This window comes from Schistocerca nitens, chromosome 1 (genome assembly GCF_023898315.1).
Source record: "Schistocerca nitens isolate TAMUIC-IGC-003100 chromosome 1, iqSchNite1.1, whole genome shotgun sequence".
In the NCBI taxonomy this organism is placed as follows: Eukaryota; Metazoa; Arthropoda; class Insecta; order Orthoptera; family Acrididae; genus Schistocerca; species Schistocerca nitens.
The window spans coordinates 478,631,828-478,650,747 of record NC_064614.1 but is presented as its reverse complement, the minus strand read 5'-3'; the positions used below and the strand labels follow the sequence as shown (position 1 = coordinate 478,650,747).

General features: G+C 39.6%; 1 protein-coding gene across 1 annotated transcript in view; it reads left to right on the top strand.

The window, feature by feature from the left end:
* The first annotated feature begins 757 nt into the window (after positions 1 to 757).
* Positions 758 to 18,920, top strand: part of LOC126252096 (centrosomal protein of 290 kDa) — a 187,141-nt gene continuing 168,978 nt past the window's right edge. Inside the window, exons 1-8 of the mRNA XM_049952959.1 lie at positions 758 to 1,047; positions 1,221 to 1,341; positions 6,457 to 6,578; positions 6,786 to 6,980; positions 7,073 to 7,208; positions 15,287 to 15,423; positions 17,996 to 18,118; positions 18,228 to 18,343. Of these exons, the coding sequence (XP_049808916.1) occupies positions 868 to 1,047; positions 1,221 to 1,341; positions 6,457 to 6,578; positions 6,786 to 6,980; positions 7,073 to 7,208; positions 15,287 to 15,423; positions 17,996 to 18,118; positions 18,228 to 18,343 (1,130 nt within the window). The 5' untranslated portion in view covers positions 758 to 867. The remainder of the gene's footprint in view (positions 1,048 to 1,220; positions 1,342 to 6,456; positions 6,579 to 6,785; positions 6,981 to 7,072; positions 7,209 to 15,286; positions 15,424 to 17,995; positions 18,119 to 18,227; positions 18,344 to 18,920) is intronic.

Here is an 18,920-nt window from a genome sequence, read left to right as displayed (position 1 = left end):
TGAGGTCAAGGGATACGAAAATTTCGGATTTTCTATTTTTGTGTTGATGGGGTAGGATATGTGTGAGATGCAGGAGTTGGTGGTCATAGGAGATGTTGGGATGGGACGTCAATCGTCTCTGCTCCGTTACATACTTTCCTTACCACGTCATGTGCCTGCAACACCAACCACCAGGTAGCATGCAGCCTCATAATAGGCAGTGATCATTATGTTATGGATCGTCGCTGTACAATCTAGTGTAGATTTATATATGCTGTATATGAAACATGGCAAATAACTACACAACATAGACAAGTATTGGTTGTGGCAGAATGTTAAGTAAACAAAAAGAATAATAATCAAGGAATTGTTTTAGAACAAAAGATAAGGCCAAGATTGTTACAGTGACTCCTTCAATTACGGCAGTTCTTTCTGACTTCACGCAGTCTCAAAAACCGTAAGAAATCTTTAATAATACAATTCAATAAGTAGCCACATCCGTGTCGTCGGCAGTGAGTTATTATTGTTATTACAGATGTATAGAAACTTGACATAAATGTAGATAAAATACAAGTTTAGATAAACTATTTAGTCAGGTGTATTTAGTTATTTGCTTAGCCCGTAGTATATAGCCCGACGCATCAGACTTTTATATGCATGTTAAATGATTGAAAGTAGCTCAATGTCAGTAGCCCAGATCTTTCATCAAAGTTTCCCATGTCTGTAATTTCAAAACTATTCCAGTATGTGGACGGTTGGCAGAATTGGGAAGATGGAAACAGTAAACGACCGACAAATGTAAACAAATTTGCAGACGCCACAGGGAGAGTGTGTACACAAACAATATTGCTGTCAGAAATATATTTTCATCGATTATTTTTTAACGAAATGGTTCAAATAGATTGGAAAAGAATATCGGCTGTTGAACCGGTGGAATTAACAGAGGATGAAAAAGAGGACTGGTTTGATGCTATTACGGAATGTGAAATATCTTCAAATATCTCACATGAAAACTGTATAAGTTTACTGCGTGTAACGCAAGAAATTTTGAAATTCAAAGGAGACCAGGTATGCGTCTATAATATGACATTTACGTATGCTATGAGAATTATCTCAAACATAACAGTCACTGTAGTCCACTAACAATCGACATATCTTCGAACTTAGGAAGTAGATAAGGAATATCATTCTCATTGTTTATCGGTATCTCCTCCTAATTAAAGGAATGCATTTATTTTCAGGTGGAAATATTGGTTGCAGAATTGGATACCCTATCATCGAAACTTAAAGAAAAAGAAATTAACCAGCAAAAAGTAAATGAAGATGTAAAGGGACGAAAACAGTTGAATAGGAGTAAACTGCGTAAGATCTCATTATTCTTCTCGGCAGTAATTTAACTACCATGACTTTTGTGCCCAGCCATTTATAAACGTACAAGATGCGCAGCAAATTTAATACTGCAGCAGTAAACAGGGGACAACTAATTAATTTCTTTTTTTCTTCTTCCTGTGCTGCCCATTTTCGTCCCTGGTCCCTCAGCGTAAATTCAGTGGTCAGTGTTGTACTGTAAGATGTACATGAAATCAACATATTGTAATGCATTGTTATTTGCGTTACCTGTAGTTCATGGTAACACAGCCTATTCCACACATGTCACTACTGTTGCCACAGAGCTCTACCACTATATTGAAGGTCACTGTTGGCAGTCCTTATAAGCCTTGTGCATGTTTGATGTATGCGCCAGAGAATTGCATTTTTCAGACTGTGACTCCAGGCAATATGGGTATTATAATTCTGAATAGAAGACAAACACAGCTTCATGTATAAATACACGTAAAAATCTCACCTTCTGTTTACATCATGCGTGACATCGAAGGACAGATCATTGTAGGCATACAGCATTCTCCTAAAGGGCAGTGAAATATTGAGAGTGCACTGTTGTGGAAACTTGAAACTGTGAATTGGAATGCCATTAAATAGGGAGCTTTGAGTTTCATAAACAGTGTTGTGCTCTTAGAGAACTGGGTGAGCCTTATAGATCAGCATCAAGCTGTGCAACATGCTCACATATATTGCTTATACAGCTCAGTTAGAGAAAGCCAGATATTTGTGGTAGCAGCAGCAATATCAATAATAATAATCATAATCATACTGAATATAACATCAGGCTTGGAATCAGGAATTCACTACCTCCCACAGGGACAATATCATTATGATTAGCTGGACAGTTTTTGGAAACTGAAACAAATATAACAAGACCAGGTAGTTATGAGATGACTGACTGTTTCTGTCAAGCCCTTCTCATGCAATTGAGCATTAAAGAACTGATTGTATAATCCAAAGATATATCATGAAACTGTTTTTCATACCATATGCGTGTTGATGACAAATGTAAGAATTTATATGCTATCCTTATTATTTTAATCCTGGATGTATTCTTAATAACACAAATTTGATGGTTGGGGAGTTGCATTATGCTTATTAAATTAATATATGTGAATTGACAAGTGATAAAATCTTGAATTACTGGAATGTGGCAGTAGACATGTTTCATGTGTGTATAAGAAACATGTTGGGCTCATAGCTATATTTGTAGACCCAGAGAAGCAAACAGTTGCAACAAAGTGTATCTTCACATATAAGATTTAGAAAAAGCAAGAAAAGAACAGATTAGGAGAGAATTGTGAAGAAATGGGGGAAATTTGAAAGAATAAGACATCTATTGTATAAGTAGTAAGAGGAACTGAGAACATCAAAAATTTTGTTTTGGAGGTTCTCTGTTATTGAAACTTGTGCGTGATAATAGTATCAGATTAAAGTGATGGCAGAGTTATTGAGGATGCTACTTTGTATCTCGACATGAAGGTTTTGTTAAAACAGAACATTGCAAGTTCTGTGAAGAGAAGGTCAATGTAAGGCAGCTTAACTAAGGTTGTGCAGAATACAAAAGGAATGAAAATTTTTGTTTTTGATTTTGGTAATGCTGTGTTCAGCACTTGATGTCTTCATCTCTGAAATGCTGTGTGTCTTCTCCCAACATGTTCTTACAAACCTCTAGTGCGAATGAGTTCTTAAACTGAAATTCAAAACATCAGGTTTCCTTTTGCTGTCTTTTATTGTCACACCTGATTTGTCAATGATTGACTGGACAGAAATCTTTGACCTGCCTACCAATTTTATGTAGAACCAGAATTTTCTCTGGTTCATGGCAGTATCTTTTGCTAAGGTACATTGGTGGAAGTTCTATATTTTTACAGCTGCATGAATTTCTTCTAACATTTTGGCTGTTGTCATTTGCACATTCTTTTTTTGAATCAAAAGTGCAACATTCTGCTTCCTCAGCGTTATCCAAAGTATGTTATTAAATTATGATGAGTCTTTTTCATTCTTAATCCACGTACTCGACCCATACCTCTCCAGAGCATGATCAACAATCAGTTTAAACTTTGCCTATAATTCCTCTGCATCCATCATATTGGAACTAAACAATGTCCATTCATTGCGTAAGTGGGATGCGAACAACTGTTGCTCCACCCTTTCTAGTAAAAATATTCTCGTAATCTTTTTGACAGATTTATTAACTTTAGTAATCATTGTCACCTTGATGACATCATGATCACTAATCTGCGTCTCTATACTGACATTGTCTACAGTTCAGGCCTGTTTGTAATTATAAGGACTAAAATATTTCGATGGTTTGACACATTGTAGACTTTATTTTACTTTCCTTTTATGTGTGTGTTCTGCTTGCTTATTTCTTCAGTTATTCAACTGAAAACAAAATTTCTCTATTTTTACTTCCATTTTCATTTGTAAGGTACTCATACAGCATCCAGTTCAGATACTTTCACTTAATTCCTTGAATTTTAAAATTTACATGTATATAATTTTAAAGTGTATCTGTCTGTAGCTGACTGATGTTCATTGAATAAAGTCTTAAATTTTCTTTCACTTTTCTTTTTCTTTCTCTCACCATTCTCATGTTATTTCACAGCATGAGTATCATATTTTCTCACTTTCTGTTGTGTCTGCCCCTGGTAGCTGAGTGGTCAGCGCGACAGCATGTCATACCTAACGGCCCGAGTTCGATTCCTGACTGGCTCGGAGATTTTCTCTGCTCATGGACTGGGTGTTGTGTCGCCTTGTTATCATCATTTCATCCCCATCAACACGCAAGTCACCAAAGTGGTGTCAACATGAAAGACTTGCTCCAGGAGAACGGTCTACTCACTGGGAGGCCCTAGCCACATGGCATTTCACTTTCTGTTGTTGCATCTCTTTTGTTGTATCTCTTCTTAATTTTAGATTTCACAGCTTGTTTTTCATATTCCTGTAACATCTCTTTAATTTTTCTTTCATTTGAACAGAGATTAAATCACAATAAGCAGCTTATGCATTACATTCAGTATAATTGTACAGTTCCATTATTTGTCATCAGAACTGAGGTATTATAATTCTGTCTTACATCCATTTGTCATAAAATGTCAACAAATGTGTTAAACATTGTTGTTTGTGAGGTCCTATATCTGTACAAGATGTCACAGGGCCAAAACTAAATAAATAAATATTTTTTTTGTAGTATTATCTGTTGAACAGCTACTTGTCTTTCAACAAGTTTCTGTATTTATTATAACTAATTTATCTGTCACCAGTAGCTGATATTTTTCATATGCTTCAATTCTTTAATTTTATTTCCCACATGACTAAAATGGCTACATTGCATTTTACATTCACTGAGGACATAATAAAATTTTAAAACAGTATAATATTGTTAGTTTGGATCATCTGCAGTGTCTTTCAACAAGTTTCTGTATTTGTTATAACTAATTTATCTGTCACCAGTAGCTGATATTTTTCATATGCTTCAATTCTTTAATTTTATTTCCCACATGACTAAAATGGCTACATTGCATTTTACATTCACTGAGGACATGATAAAATTTTAAAACAGTATAATATTGCTAGTTTGGATCATCTGCAGTGTACAAAAAGCATTTGAATGTGTCAGTCATAAAATTCTATTATGTAAGTTACATTTTTATTGAATACTTGGTTCAGCTAATGCCTGGTTTAGTTTCTGTTTAAGAAAAAGGATACAGAAAATAGCACCAATCTGTTCAAGTTATTCATGTAGGGAAGCAGCAACATCTGCGTGGGGATAAATTGGGTGACACCGGCAATTGATCATGAGCCTGTAACAGTTCTTGCCCAGTGTTAATGACTGAAAATTTTATTTGAATCCTGAAGCAAAGTTAGTCCATCTTGTAAAAAAAGCTGTTATTATCTAGCCAGGCAAGTAAGCATCAATAGGGAACTGGTAAATGGTGACTTTGGGAAAGTTACTAAGCAGTTTTGCATAAGTGTACTATACTTACTGAAATATTTAGTCTCAGATTCTTTTATTATAAGGGTAATCGCCCACTGTGGGGATATAAAGGTATATTTTACGTATTTTAGTTCATTGATATCGTAGAGTATAATATTTTACGCCAAGTCTTCAGGTGAAGAAAACGTATTCATTATACAAGGAAAAGGAATAAGAATTATGTGTGGGGTTCACATACATACGTATAATCATTCATTAATTTGTCCTTTAATAATTTCACACATGTCAAATATTTTACCAAAATGTTTTCATGTTTATTTGCACGTGTACCCAAATGCATCACACATGACCATGTGACCCAGGCTGGCTGGTGTGAAGGAGAGGAAAGGAGAGTAGTAACTAGGAGGGTGTAAAATGCACAGTGTGAGAAAAGGATAGTGGAATAATAGGAGACACTGAGCTACCAAATTGTGGATATGTTGAATTCTGGATAATTTCAATGGGATTAATGTCAGATGACATATCAGGCTGGTCAAGGTGTGATAGGATGCCTGAGTATTTCTCTTACGAGGAACATGTGTGTACACCCAGTGAACATGGCTGTTGTCATCATGGAAGATGTCAGTGTTCACAGCTTGCCCATTATGGAAGTGTAGAAGAAAGGGCAACACTCAGATTGGAAACAGACATTCACGTCCACAGTAACCTAATTGAGTGGGCCAAGTGTGGTGTGAAAAACACCACCAAAACTTCACATAATCACCTCCAGCCTGAATTACATCCTCCACATACAGTTTTGTTTCAGTTCTACACATCTATGGCACTCTAAACCAGTGTGCTCTTTTACTGGAGTGATTCAGGTTTTGTCTGGTGAGCTTATGCTTACATACACATTTATCATCCACATTTGGCCTACCCTCATGTTTGTTTATGTTTTTGTTTATTGTTTTAACAGTTGTCAGTCTTATCTGATCATACTTTACAATAATGTAGTATAATGTTTTATGAAAGACAGCGGTATCTCTTATATTTTACATTACACTGCCTCATATATATTTGCCAGTGGTATGTCCGGTATTGTTATTGAATTTCACTACTTCTACCTCTGTTTAATAAAATCATTAGTAAATCTTAAAACAATTTTTTGCAAGGCCCAGAAGCTGATTCCTTAAAGGAAGAACTTATAAAAACTGAATTGGAATTCGAGAAATTGAAGACTGAGCTTAGAGATCGAGATAAGGAATTGCTGGAAGCAAGAAAAGAACTAGAGGAGGTAATATAAAGAAAAAAATGACATATAGTAATTTTTTTCTTTAGTGGAAGCTACTTTTATGAATAATTCTTTTTCGGTCCTTGTCAAGTTAGTTAAGTGCTTTTGAAAATTAACTGTTGTGTTTTCATGAATCTTTCAGTACTTAATTTTCAGTGTGGAAATAAAGATCTGATTGCACTAGACAATTTTGTGTGTGCACTGTTTCAGTTGAAGAAACATGTCCACACATTGGAAGAAGAAAAAGCTGAATTACAGAGAGAACTCCTGTTTTCACAGAATGAGCCAAGTGATGATGAGTTACAAAAGGAATCACTTGAAATTTATATGGAGAAACAAAAAGAAATGACTGAACTTATTAAACAGAAGAATAAACACATATCTGAATTGCTGGAGGATTTCGAAGTAATGTACTATATTTTTACACATTGTTATTATGATAAGAAGTTATATCTAATAAAGATACAATTTAATTTGGCTGTTTCATATTTTTTAAGGAATTGGATCAAGAAAACAAGCTCCTTAAGGAAAACCTCTGCACTGTTCGAGATAAGTTGACTGAAGCAACAGAGCATTTGACAGCTTTGACTAATGAGATAACTGGCTATAGAGAGACATGCAGTGAACAGGCAGGTATGTTGGCCTGTAGATTGTCAGGCTGTGTGCAATTATTTACTGAAATACATCAAATGACAAAATCTAGTATACATTGAAGATAACACCTAAATTGAAGATGTAATAGCTTGTCTACAATTTTCTCATGTGGGTATAGCCCGAGGGAAAAGAAATTTCAGACTAATATGTTTTGTGATGTATGTCATTTATTAATTGTAACAGAGGAAAAGTCACGTGAGAAAACTAATACACTGTGAGACACAGTTGCTTTGCCAATACTTTCCTTCCGGGGTGAAATGTATAATGTCACTGATAGACACACATAAAAGTAAAAGGGACACACTACCTAGCTTTTGGAACTGATAGTCCCCTTTTCATGGAGGAGAGAGGGACATTGTGGGGACGGTTAAAAAAATGAAAGGCAGGCCTCTCAGACCACAAGGTGAGAGAGATCATTCTGTAATGACAACAAGGGAAGACAGATATCACATAAGTACTGGCCAGCAGTTCTGCCTCATAATTTATGTATGTGTAATTTATTACAATTTTGTGTTATTTTATATATAAAATAGTTGTCCAACTGTGTGGCAGTTAGACTATTGTTCTGTGTTAGGTAGGTCCATCATATGATCATACATTGTTTACTTGGAACAGATGTGTAATGAGGTACCTTGAAGGAATAACAATTATTCCCTTGCAAGCAGTGACTCACTGTTCCTGCCCCTGTTGTGAGATATCCTTACTAGAAACTGTTGTTTGACAGCTGAATAAGTACCGTCTCTGAGGAGGTTTTGTTTGTGTGTGTGTGTGTGTGTGTGTGTGTGTGTGTGTTTCAACAATGATTCTTTTTTAAGGGGGAGCAACAACCAGGATATCCCTCATCTAAAACAAATTAATGAAGAGCCTAATTCAATAATCATCAGAACACTCAGTCAAGAGGGGAAGCTGTTTAGGATTTCCATAATTTTATACAAATAAATTTTGATTATAGATGTTACATACTGCAACAAATCTTGCTCTATGAGGTGTTTCAAATGATCAAGAAGTGAATTAAATTGGACAAAAAATGAAATTAAAATTGGAAATCAATTTGGATTTAGTGTGAAGTTATCATGGGTTACAAATTAACATGTGGTGTGTGTGATTTAGATTCTGCCAATCCTTAGCCCTCACCAACATAGTCCTGCAAAACCATATCAACCAAGTCCAATCCTCCTTGCAGTACCTTCTCTCCATCCGAAAAATTCTCCTGCTGTGTAACCCCAAATTCCTGGAACCCATAACACCCATTGAAACTCTTGCCCTGCAGGAACTTGAGCAACATGCACAACGCCACCTCAAAAAGCTCTCCATCCTGCTCAGTTCCTACTCCTGCCTTGGAGTACCACTGTCCACCACTTATACAACAACCTCCAAACCTCCCGCACATCCCCCATAGCTGACAAACCCTGTCTCGCAGACCTACTACACTTACCCCACCCTCCAAAACTCTCTACCACTACCACAGAACCCAGAACTTAAACAGACCTGCAACACAGTTATGAAACTTTCCCTCAGTTATGAACCTAGTCCCACAGAAATATCAGTCCTTTCCAAAGGCCTCAACTTTTGCCCCACTCCCAAATTCAACCATGCAGGACTAGTTAAAGACATTCTCTCCTTCTCCCGGTCCCTACAGTGAAAACACTTTTTCGCCACCAACCCGACCAATCGGACACAACCAAAGAGCAATATTGAACCTTGCCTAACTCAGTTCACTCCTCCATTCAACCATGATCCACCCCCACTGCCTCCAAACCACCCCCTGTTAACTTTCCAGAATTTCTTAACCTCGAACCTTGTCTCACCATCATTCCCCAAATCCCTCAACATGCAAACTAACCTTACAGCCACAGAAAGAACTGCAGTCCTACCATCTAAAAACTGATCCCAACCTTATAATCCTACCTGCAGACAAAGGCTCCACCACTGTTGTTTTGAACTGCAAGGATTAGGTGGCAGAAGGACTCCGTCAACTGTCAGGTACTTCCACCTACAAACCGTGTCATAGTGATCCCATTCCAGTAATCCAACAGGATCTTCAGTCACTACCCAAATCCTAAGGCCCATCCCAGAACGTCTCCCCAGAGTCCATCTCTCTACTTACCCCCACCACTCCCCGCACTACATGCTTCCTGAAGTTCATAAACCCAACCACCCAGGACGCCCCATTGTGGCCGGTTACTGTGCCCCCACTGAGAGAATCTCTGCTCTCGTAGACCAACACCTTCAACCTATTACCCGGAACCTATCCTCCTATATAAAATTGATTCCAAACCAACAACCTCCTTCCTAGTCTCGATGACCAACTATATCCTCACCCACAATCACTTCTCCTTTGAAGGCATTACCTACAAACAAATCCGTGGTACGGCTATGGGCACCCGCATGGCACCATCCTATGCTAACCTATTCATGGGTCATGTAGAGGAATCCTTCCTAAAAGCCCAGAATCCTAAATTCCTCACCTGGTTCAGATTCATTGATGACATCTTTGCTATCTGGATTGAAGGTGAGGACACCTTATTCACATTCCTCCAGAACCTCAACAACTTCTCCCCCAATTGCTTCACCTGGTCCTACTCAACCCAACAAGCCACCTTCCTAGCTGTTGACCTTCACCTCAGAGATGGCTACATCAGTACCTCCATCCATATCAAACCTACTAACCACCAGGAATACCTCCACTTCGACAGCAGTCCCTTCCGCACAGCCTAGCCACCTGTGGCCATTGCATCTACAGTGATGAGCAGTCTCTCTCTAAATATACCGAGGGTCTCACTGAAGCCTTTGCTGACCGTAATTATCCTCCCAACCTTGTACAAAAACAAATCTCCCGTGCCTTATCTTTACAGTCTCCCACCACCTCCCGAAGTCTCACAGTTTGGCCACAGAGGAGCATTCCCCTCGTAACTCGGTACCATCTAGGACTGGAGCAACTGAATTACATTCTCCGCCAGGGTTTCGATTACCTCTCGTCGTGCCCTGAAATGAGAAACATCCTGCCTACTATCCTTCCCACCCCTCCTACCGTGGTATTCCTCTGTCCACCGAACCTACACAGTATACTCGTCCATCCTTACACAACTCGTGCCCCAGAGGAGCATTCCCCTCGTAACTCGGTACCATCCGGGACTGGAGCAACTGAATTACATTCTCCACCAGGGTTTCGATTACCTCTCGTCGTGCCCTGAAATGAGAAACGTCCTGCCTACTATCCTTCCCACCCCTCCCACCGTGGTATTCCTCTGTCCACCGAACCTACACAATATACTCGTCCATCCTTACACAACTCCTGCCCCAGAGGAGCATTCCCCTCGTAACTCGGTACCATCCGGGACTGGAGCAACTGAATTACATTCTCCACCAGGGTTTCGATTACCTCTCGTCGTGCCCTGAAATGAGAAACGTCCTGCCTACTATCCTTCCCACCCCTCCTACCGTGGTATTCCGCTGTCCACCGAACCTACACAATATACTCGTCCATCCTTACACAACTCCTGCCCCCAAGCCCTTACCTCATGGCTCATACCCCTGTAATAGACCTAGATGCAAGGCCTGTCCCATACATCATCCTACCGCCACCTACTCCAGTCCGGTCACTAACATCACCTATCCCATCAAAGGCAGGGCTACCTGTGAAACCAGTCATGTGATTTACAAGCTAAGCTGCAACCACTGTGCTGCATTCTATGGAGGCATGACAACCAACAAGCTGTCTGTCCGCATGAACGGCCACTGGCACACTGTGGCCAAAAAACAAGTGGACCTCCATGTTGAACACGCTGCCAAACATGATATCCTCCATCTCAATGACTGCTTCACAGCCTATGCCATATGGATCCTTCCCACCAGCACCAGCTTTTCTGAATTGCGCAGGTGGTTACTTTCCCTGCAATACACCCTACGTTCCCATAACCCTCCTGGCCTTAGCCTTCGTTAGTCACTGTCCTCACCCAACCAGCCCCCTTCCTGTTCCCATTCCAGCACTACACAGCCATCATTTCACTGCCACACCCAGTCTTTTAATTTCTTTTTATTTCTTTCCTTTCCACTACGTACCCCCCTCCCCTCTCCACACCTTCTCTCCTGCCCTCCGTCTAAACTGCAACACTTCACTGTCCGCCATTCCCACCATACTATCCCTCCCCCTCCCCGCTCCGCTTCCTCCTTACCCCCAGCCAGTTGCCACTTCCATCATGCACTGGTGCCACTGCTCGCAGTGTGGCTTCAATTCTCTGAGACTGCAGATGTGTGTGCAAGTTGCGTTTGTGTGAGTGTGTGTGGGTGCGCATGTGTGTATGTGTGTCTACTGCTGACAAAGGCCTTAAGGGCCGAAATCTATAATTGTGTGAATCTTTCGTTGTGCCTATCGCGACTCAGCATCTCCACTATATGGTGAGTAACAACTTTCCTTCTCTGGTATTGTTACATTCCATCCTGGATTTTCCATTGTTTGATTTAGAAATTGAGCAAAAATGAGGTAGGTAAAGACTTGTTTTATAACCCAGACTGATAAAAGCAATGCAGATTTGATCAGTAAAAGATGATGTCAATTTGTACATCTGGCATTAACCAGACTAAGATTCTTGGCAGAAGGTACAAGGGCTGTTCAGAGAGTAACGGACATTTTGCAATAAAATATTAATAATATGAAAAAAAAAACAAATTTTATTACACATATTTTGAAGGTACACTCTTCAGCTATTTTTATACATAATCACAATTCATATTGAGGCACTTACCATATCATGGCACAAGTTTTTCAATACCTTTTCTGTAGTAATCTGCTGACTGTGATTCCAACCACTGGCATGCAGTTTGCCGTCAGTATCACAGCATTGTGTAGTGAACCATATCTTCATTGCTGGGAAGAAGTGGTAGTCACTCAGTGCCAAATCCAGGCTCCCATCCAAAACCCTGTAGGTGCTCTCAGGTACGATTGACATTGTCTTGAAAAAAAAAAAAAAAAAAAAAAAAAAAAAAAAAAAAAAAAAAAAAAAAACAGAACTTTTGCACCAAGCTTCCCCAACACTTTTTTTTTTGTATCCCCACCTTAACTTTGTCAGTGTTTGACAAATTTCAGTTGGTCTGCAGTCTTTTGGGAACTAAAACCTAATCACAGAACACTTCTCAAGTGGCGGGATTTTCTGTTGCAGCGTACATTTTATCACGTGACAGAAAGCACAGTAGCAGAGACACAGACCATATGTTATCAGCACTGGCTGCATACTGTGTAAGAACATTATGGTGCCAAGATGGCAGTTTTAGCTCCACCCACTGCCATGATAGACAAGATGTCTATTATTTTCTGGATAGCCCTCGTATCATAGTTTACCTTCTTTGATACTATGGGAACTCCGAAATAATTGCACTAATAAATGAGTAGGAAAAAGTCTGCTTTTGTCCTCTTTCTAAGTTGTCTTGATCACAGCAATAATGCTTATACATATGTGGCATTGGGTATCAGGCAACTTATGATCAAAGACAAACTGAAGTTGTAATCTTCACTCCACTAATCACCGGACTTCCTTCTTTTTTCTAGAATGAGAACAGATTTAAAAGATAAGCACCTTCAGAACATACTCAGATTAAAATGACAGGAGGTTCTAAACAGCATTACCTCAGATAGCACCCAGCAGTGATGAGAGCATTAAGACTAATGTATGTGTAATTATATCACTTTGTAGGAAAAGATCTACCTGATTAAAACTTTTAGATATCACCATCTGCTCTTAGAATCCCTTTATATTTAATTAGCCAGAACATATGAGTCTCTTGAATGCTTTGGTGGCTGGAAGTGTGTTAACCTCTTCTGGTATCTTACCCAGTGATGCTCATGGATATATAGGTATCTTTGCATTCTCAATGCCTGATAATAAGCAAGTGATCCTATCATCAACCCAGAGTTTTCATTTGAACAACCTAGCTATACATTGAGGTGACAAAAGTCATTTGATACCTCCTAATATCCTGTCTGATTTTCCTTTGTCTGGCATAATGCAGCAACTCGAAGTGGCATTGACTCAACAAGTTGTCGGGAGTCACCTGCATAAATACTGAACCGTGCTGCCTCTATAGCTGTCCATGTTTGCATAAGTGTTGCTGGTGCAGGATGTTGTACATGAACTGACCTCTCGATTATGCACCTCTAGATTATGCTCCATCAATGTTTGATGGGATTCATGTTGGGTAATCTGGATGAGCAGATCATTCGCTTGAACTGTCCAGACTATTCTTCAAACCAGTTGCTAACAACTATGGCCCAGTGACAAGGTGCGTTGTCATCTATAAAAATTCTGTCGTTTGGGAAAATGAAGTCCGTGAATGGTTGTAAATGGCTTCCAAGTAGCTGAACATAACCATTCCCAGTCAATGACTAGTCCAGATGGTACCAGAGGGCCCATTCCATACCATGTAAACACAGCCCACACCATTATGGAGCCACTGCCAACTTGCACAGTGTCTTGTTGACAACTTGAGTCCAAGGCTTTGTGGGATCTATGCCACATGCAGACCCTACCATCTGCTCTTACAAACTGAAATTAGGACTCATCTGATCAGGCCATAGTTTCCCAGTTATCTAGGTTCCAGCCAATATGGTGATGAGCCCAGGAGAGGCTCTGCAAGCAATGACATGTTGTTACCAAAGACACTCACATCAGTTGTCCGCTGCCAGAGCCCATTAATGCCAGACTTTGCACATTAGTCTAATGGATACATTTGTTGTATGTCCCAAATTGATTACTGTGGGTATTTCACACATTGTTACTTGTCTATTAGCACTGATAACTCTACACAAACACTGTTGCCCTCGGTCATTAAGTGAAGGCCTTTGTCCTTAGTGAGAGGTAATGCCTAAAATTTGGTATTCTCTGTACTCTCTTGACACTGTGGATCTCGGTATATTGAATTCCTGAAATTGAATGTCCCATGTGTCTAGCTCCAACCACCATTCTGCTTCAAAGCCTTTTAATTCCTGTCATGCAGTCATAATCACTTCAGAAACCTTTTCACATGAATCATCTGAGTACAAATGACAGCCCCACTAATGCACGGCACTTTTGTACCTTGTGGATGCAATACTACTGCCGTCCATAAATGAGCATATCAGTATCCCATGACATCACCTCAGTGTAGGGAGACCAACAGTTTAATGTGGACTCTAAACAATGGTGTAACTTGGCATTTTTCATGTATGCAAATCATTGTCATAGCAGAAACTGACAGAAAAAATTGACAGATCTGAGACTGATCTCTATGCCTTTTAATTTTGTAATCTGACACACACAGACACACACACACACACACCGCAAATCCTGTAGTATGACTGGTATAAAGCTGGTTGGCGAGGCAAGAAAGATGTGAGAGTGAGGATGATAAGTAGTTGCAGAGACCAAGGTAATGGAGGTGAAACATACGAGGTTAATAGGAATACAAGAACATCTCTCAGGAGTAAGTTAAGAAGATATATCATATGGCTGTTGTTAGTGGTTGACCTTCCTCAAATATAAGAAAGAGTGGGTTTGTGCTGACTGTTGTGTGTACTATTTAGCACATACATGTGATAGGTCTAAACTTGGTCCATCCACAGGAATACAGTGTATGATACTTGGGGTTAAGTTTGGAAGCAGGAGGGGAATAAGAATGAGGTAGGTTATTAGCCATTTTGGATTGAGCACAGAAGAACACTATGTGCTTTAAGAATGATCTTGAGAAGAATGCATGTGATTTTACTGCACATGAGATCCAGTGAAAGACTTGGCAAAGAATGTGATTGAGTTTTTCTGTTTTGGAATGCAACTTTCAGCTCTGACAGAAGTTTTACAAATGTTAGAAAAGTGATTCTTGCAATGTACTTTGGATTCTGTCTTAAAGTGTGGGACTGCCCACAGTTAATTGGATAAGTGAAATACATCTCCCAAGGTAAGGACGTGCTATATGTGGCAGGGCTATACATGGTAAAGCTGTGTGATGTTAAAATAAAACACTTTGTTGCTGACTACTTTTTTATTTGGTTAAGACGTGTTTAATTATTCATCTGCTTGTCATTTTAGAGAAACTTTCCAAGTTGGAGGAACAAAATGCTGCTTTGCACATGCAGATTAAGGATCTGGTGGAACAAAAGATTCAGAGAGATGCTCAGTTGGATCAGCTGACAGACTCCCTTAATTCAAAAGTACAAGAATGGAAGGTAAAACTCATATGAATGACTCTGTAGAAAAACAGTTCGTTGCATCTGCTACTTTATGAAATACTTTACAGTTCTTTTGGCACAATATTGTTCTTATAGAACTGCAATTACACAGATACCATTAGTTAATGAAGTTGTGACAAACAAATGTTTTAACTAAGGAGTTGAACGATCTCTTAGTTAATGTTTCTGATATATTTATCAATCAATTTATAGCATTTTGGATTCAGTGAAATAACTTCAAAGAGAAGTGATTCTCTCTTTACAAGAAAGGAATTCATGAAAGCACCCTGCTGCTTTGCTTTTCCTTCATTTTCAAATACAATTTGTTGTTGGTATTTAATCTCATCTTGTTATGTTGTGCCTCCACTTAGCTGAAATTCCAGATGACTTTCATACTAATATTTGTAAATAACCCTTTCTCCTTCAGCGTTTCTTCTTTGTTATATTTACCAGATGAAGGAACCCCAGAAATTAATACTAACAAAGAGATAGAGGGGCTGGCCAGTACTTACCTCAGCTCAGTACAGCCGATAGATACACATAAAACAGAACTGAAATTTTAAGATCCTAGCTTTCGGAACAAATGTTCCTTCATCGGGGAGGAGAGAGGGAAAAGAAAGGGAAGAAGGGAAAGGAGATTCAGTTACTCACAACCCAGGTTATGAAGCAACAGGGAAAGGAAAATAGGGAGGGTAGCAAGGATGGAGGCATGGTTGTCAGAGGGAAGCCAAAGATATTCTACTCTAAGTACTGTGCCAGCTTCAAACCAAAGAGGATGCATACAGAAGTAAAGAGATATATAGTATAAAGATAAACACAACTATGTAGGATGAAAAGATGCGTGAATAGCTAAAGAGGAAAGGGAAAGAGGAGAAGACTGAAGAGTGAATGGGAGTGAGGTTGTTTAACGTAAGTTCAGTCCAGGGGGATGGCGGGATGAAAGGATGTGTTGGAGTGCAAGTTCCCATCTCCGCAGTTCAGAGGGACTGGTGTTGGGTGGGAGAAGCCAAATGGCACGTACGGTGTAGCAGGTTCCTAGGTCCCTAGAATTATGCTGGAGGGCATGCTCCGCTACTGGGTATTGGGCATCTCCTAGGCGGACAGTTCGTCTGTGTCCGTTCATGCGCTCAGCCAGTTTAGTTGTTGTCATGCCGATGTAAAAGGCTGTGCAGTGCAGGCATGTCAGTTGATAAATGACATGTGTAGTTTCACACGTAGCCCTGCCTTGAATTGTGTATGTTTTGCCAGTAGCGGGGCTGGAGTAGGTGGTTGTGGGGGGATGCATGGGGCAGGTTTTGCAGCGGGGTCGGTTACAGGGGTAGGAACCGCTGGGTAGAGCGGTTCCTACCCCTGTAACCGACCCCGCTGCAAAACCTGCCCCATGCATCCCCCCACAACCACCTACTCCAGCCCCGCTACTGGCAAAACATACACAATTCAAGGCAGGGCTACGTGTGAAACTACACATGTCATTTATCAACTGACATGCCTGCACTGCACAGCCTTTTACATCGGCATGACAACAACTAAACTGGCTGAGCGCATGAACGGACACAGACGAACTGTCCGCCTAGGAGATGCCCAATACCCAGTAGCGGAGCATGCCCTCCAGCATAATTCTAGGGACCTAGGAACCTGCTACACCGTACGTGCCATTTGGCTTCTCCCACCCAACACCAGTCCCTCTGAACTGCGGAGATGGGAACTTGCACTCCAACACATCCTTTCATCCCGCCATCCCCCTGGACTGAACTTACGTTAAACAACCTCACTCCCATTCACTCTTCAGTCTTCTCCTCTTTCCCTTTCCTCTTTAGCTATTCACGCATCTTTTCATCCTACATAGTTGTGTTTATCTTTATACTATATATCTCTTTACTTCTGTATGCATCCTCTTTGGTTTGAAGCTGGCACAGTACTTAGAGTAGAATATCTTTGGCTTCCCTCTGACAACCATGCCTCCATCCTTGCTACCCTCCCTATTTTCCTTTCCCTGTTGCTTCATAACCTGGGTTGTGAGTAACTGAATCTCCTTTCCCTTCTTCCCTTTCTTTTCCCTCTCTCCTCCCCGATGAAGGAACATTTGTTCCGAAAGCTAGGATCTTAAAATTTCAGTTCTGTTTTATGTGTATCTATCGGCTGTACTGAGCTGAGGTAAGTACTGGCCAGCCCCTCTATCTCTTTGTTAGTATTTGTTTCACATCTTATATGAGATTTTCCATTAATAATTTAGAACCCCAGAAATTACATTATGTATGGAAATATTATTACATACATGTTGCTTGTTTTGCAGTTCTTGATTTTTTTCCTGCTTGAATGACTTTTGTGGTTAATAGTGCATGATTGTATTTGGAAATTCCTGTAGACATCATACTATTTTGTCTGTAAATTAATACTTTCAAAGTGAAAATGCTTCGATAGTAAGTGAGGTGACTATCCTTATCAACCATTGGTGAAAAATCATTACAGAAGTTACAGATTTTGAAATTGAAGTTTGTGTTTGTAATGCACTGCTATTAAAATGTGATATGAAATTAACATCTTTTTCTATTTTTTTGGTGTGTCACAGAAAGTAATTGAACTGAAAAATAGTGAAATATCTGAGCTCAAAGAAAAAGTGGCACACCTAGCTTCTCAGGCACCAAATGCAGAGTTTGATACTGAAAGAAATCCAGTAGCTTTTCTAACAATGGTAAGGAAACTACTACTGCAAAACTCTTGAAATTACATTTCACTTTTTTCATATTTGTACTTTTTTTACTGTGTCTTTTTTTGTAATCTAACTTTTATCTCTTCAACAGACAATACAGGAACAAGAGAAGCAGGTAGAAAATCTGCAGAAACAATTAGTAGAAGCAACTAAAGAAATTAATGAGAGTGCAACAGTTATAGAAGAGCTGAAGTCCCAGAAAGAAAAGTGAGAAATATGTTACATTTGCAATGTTATCCACTTAGTTTTCATTTTGTTCTGGCGTAGATCCTTGCCTTATTTTCCTATATCTGTTTTTAGTGCTGTTACAATTTTTTTAGCTGCCTAGACTCTTTATGAATTGTATTCATATTATTTTTCCTTATACATTACATACACATATACTTACACACACACACACACACACACACACACACACACACACACACAGAGAGAGAGAGAGAGAGAGAGAGAGAGAGAGAGAGAGAGAGACCTGAATGAAGACATATGGGACCAGTCAAAATATATCTTAGCAGAATACTACTTTCTTCTGCATCCTGTCTCCATACAAACTCAGTATTCCTTTTGTACTCACTGACTAGCCACAAAAGAACTTTCCTAATATGCCTCTCCTTCTCTCAAATGTCTATACCAGTATTATAACCCTGTAGAAGACACACATGCGAGGCCTGTCCCAAATATCTGCCAACTATTTCCTGTTCCAGCCCCCTCAGTGACATTTCTGATCCACTCAAAGCCGCGGCCACCTGTGAAACCAACCACAACATATACCCACTTTCCTGCA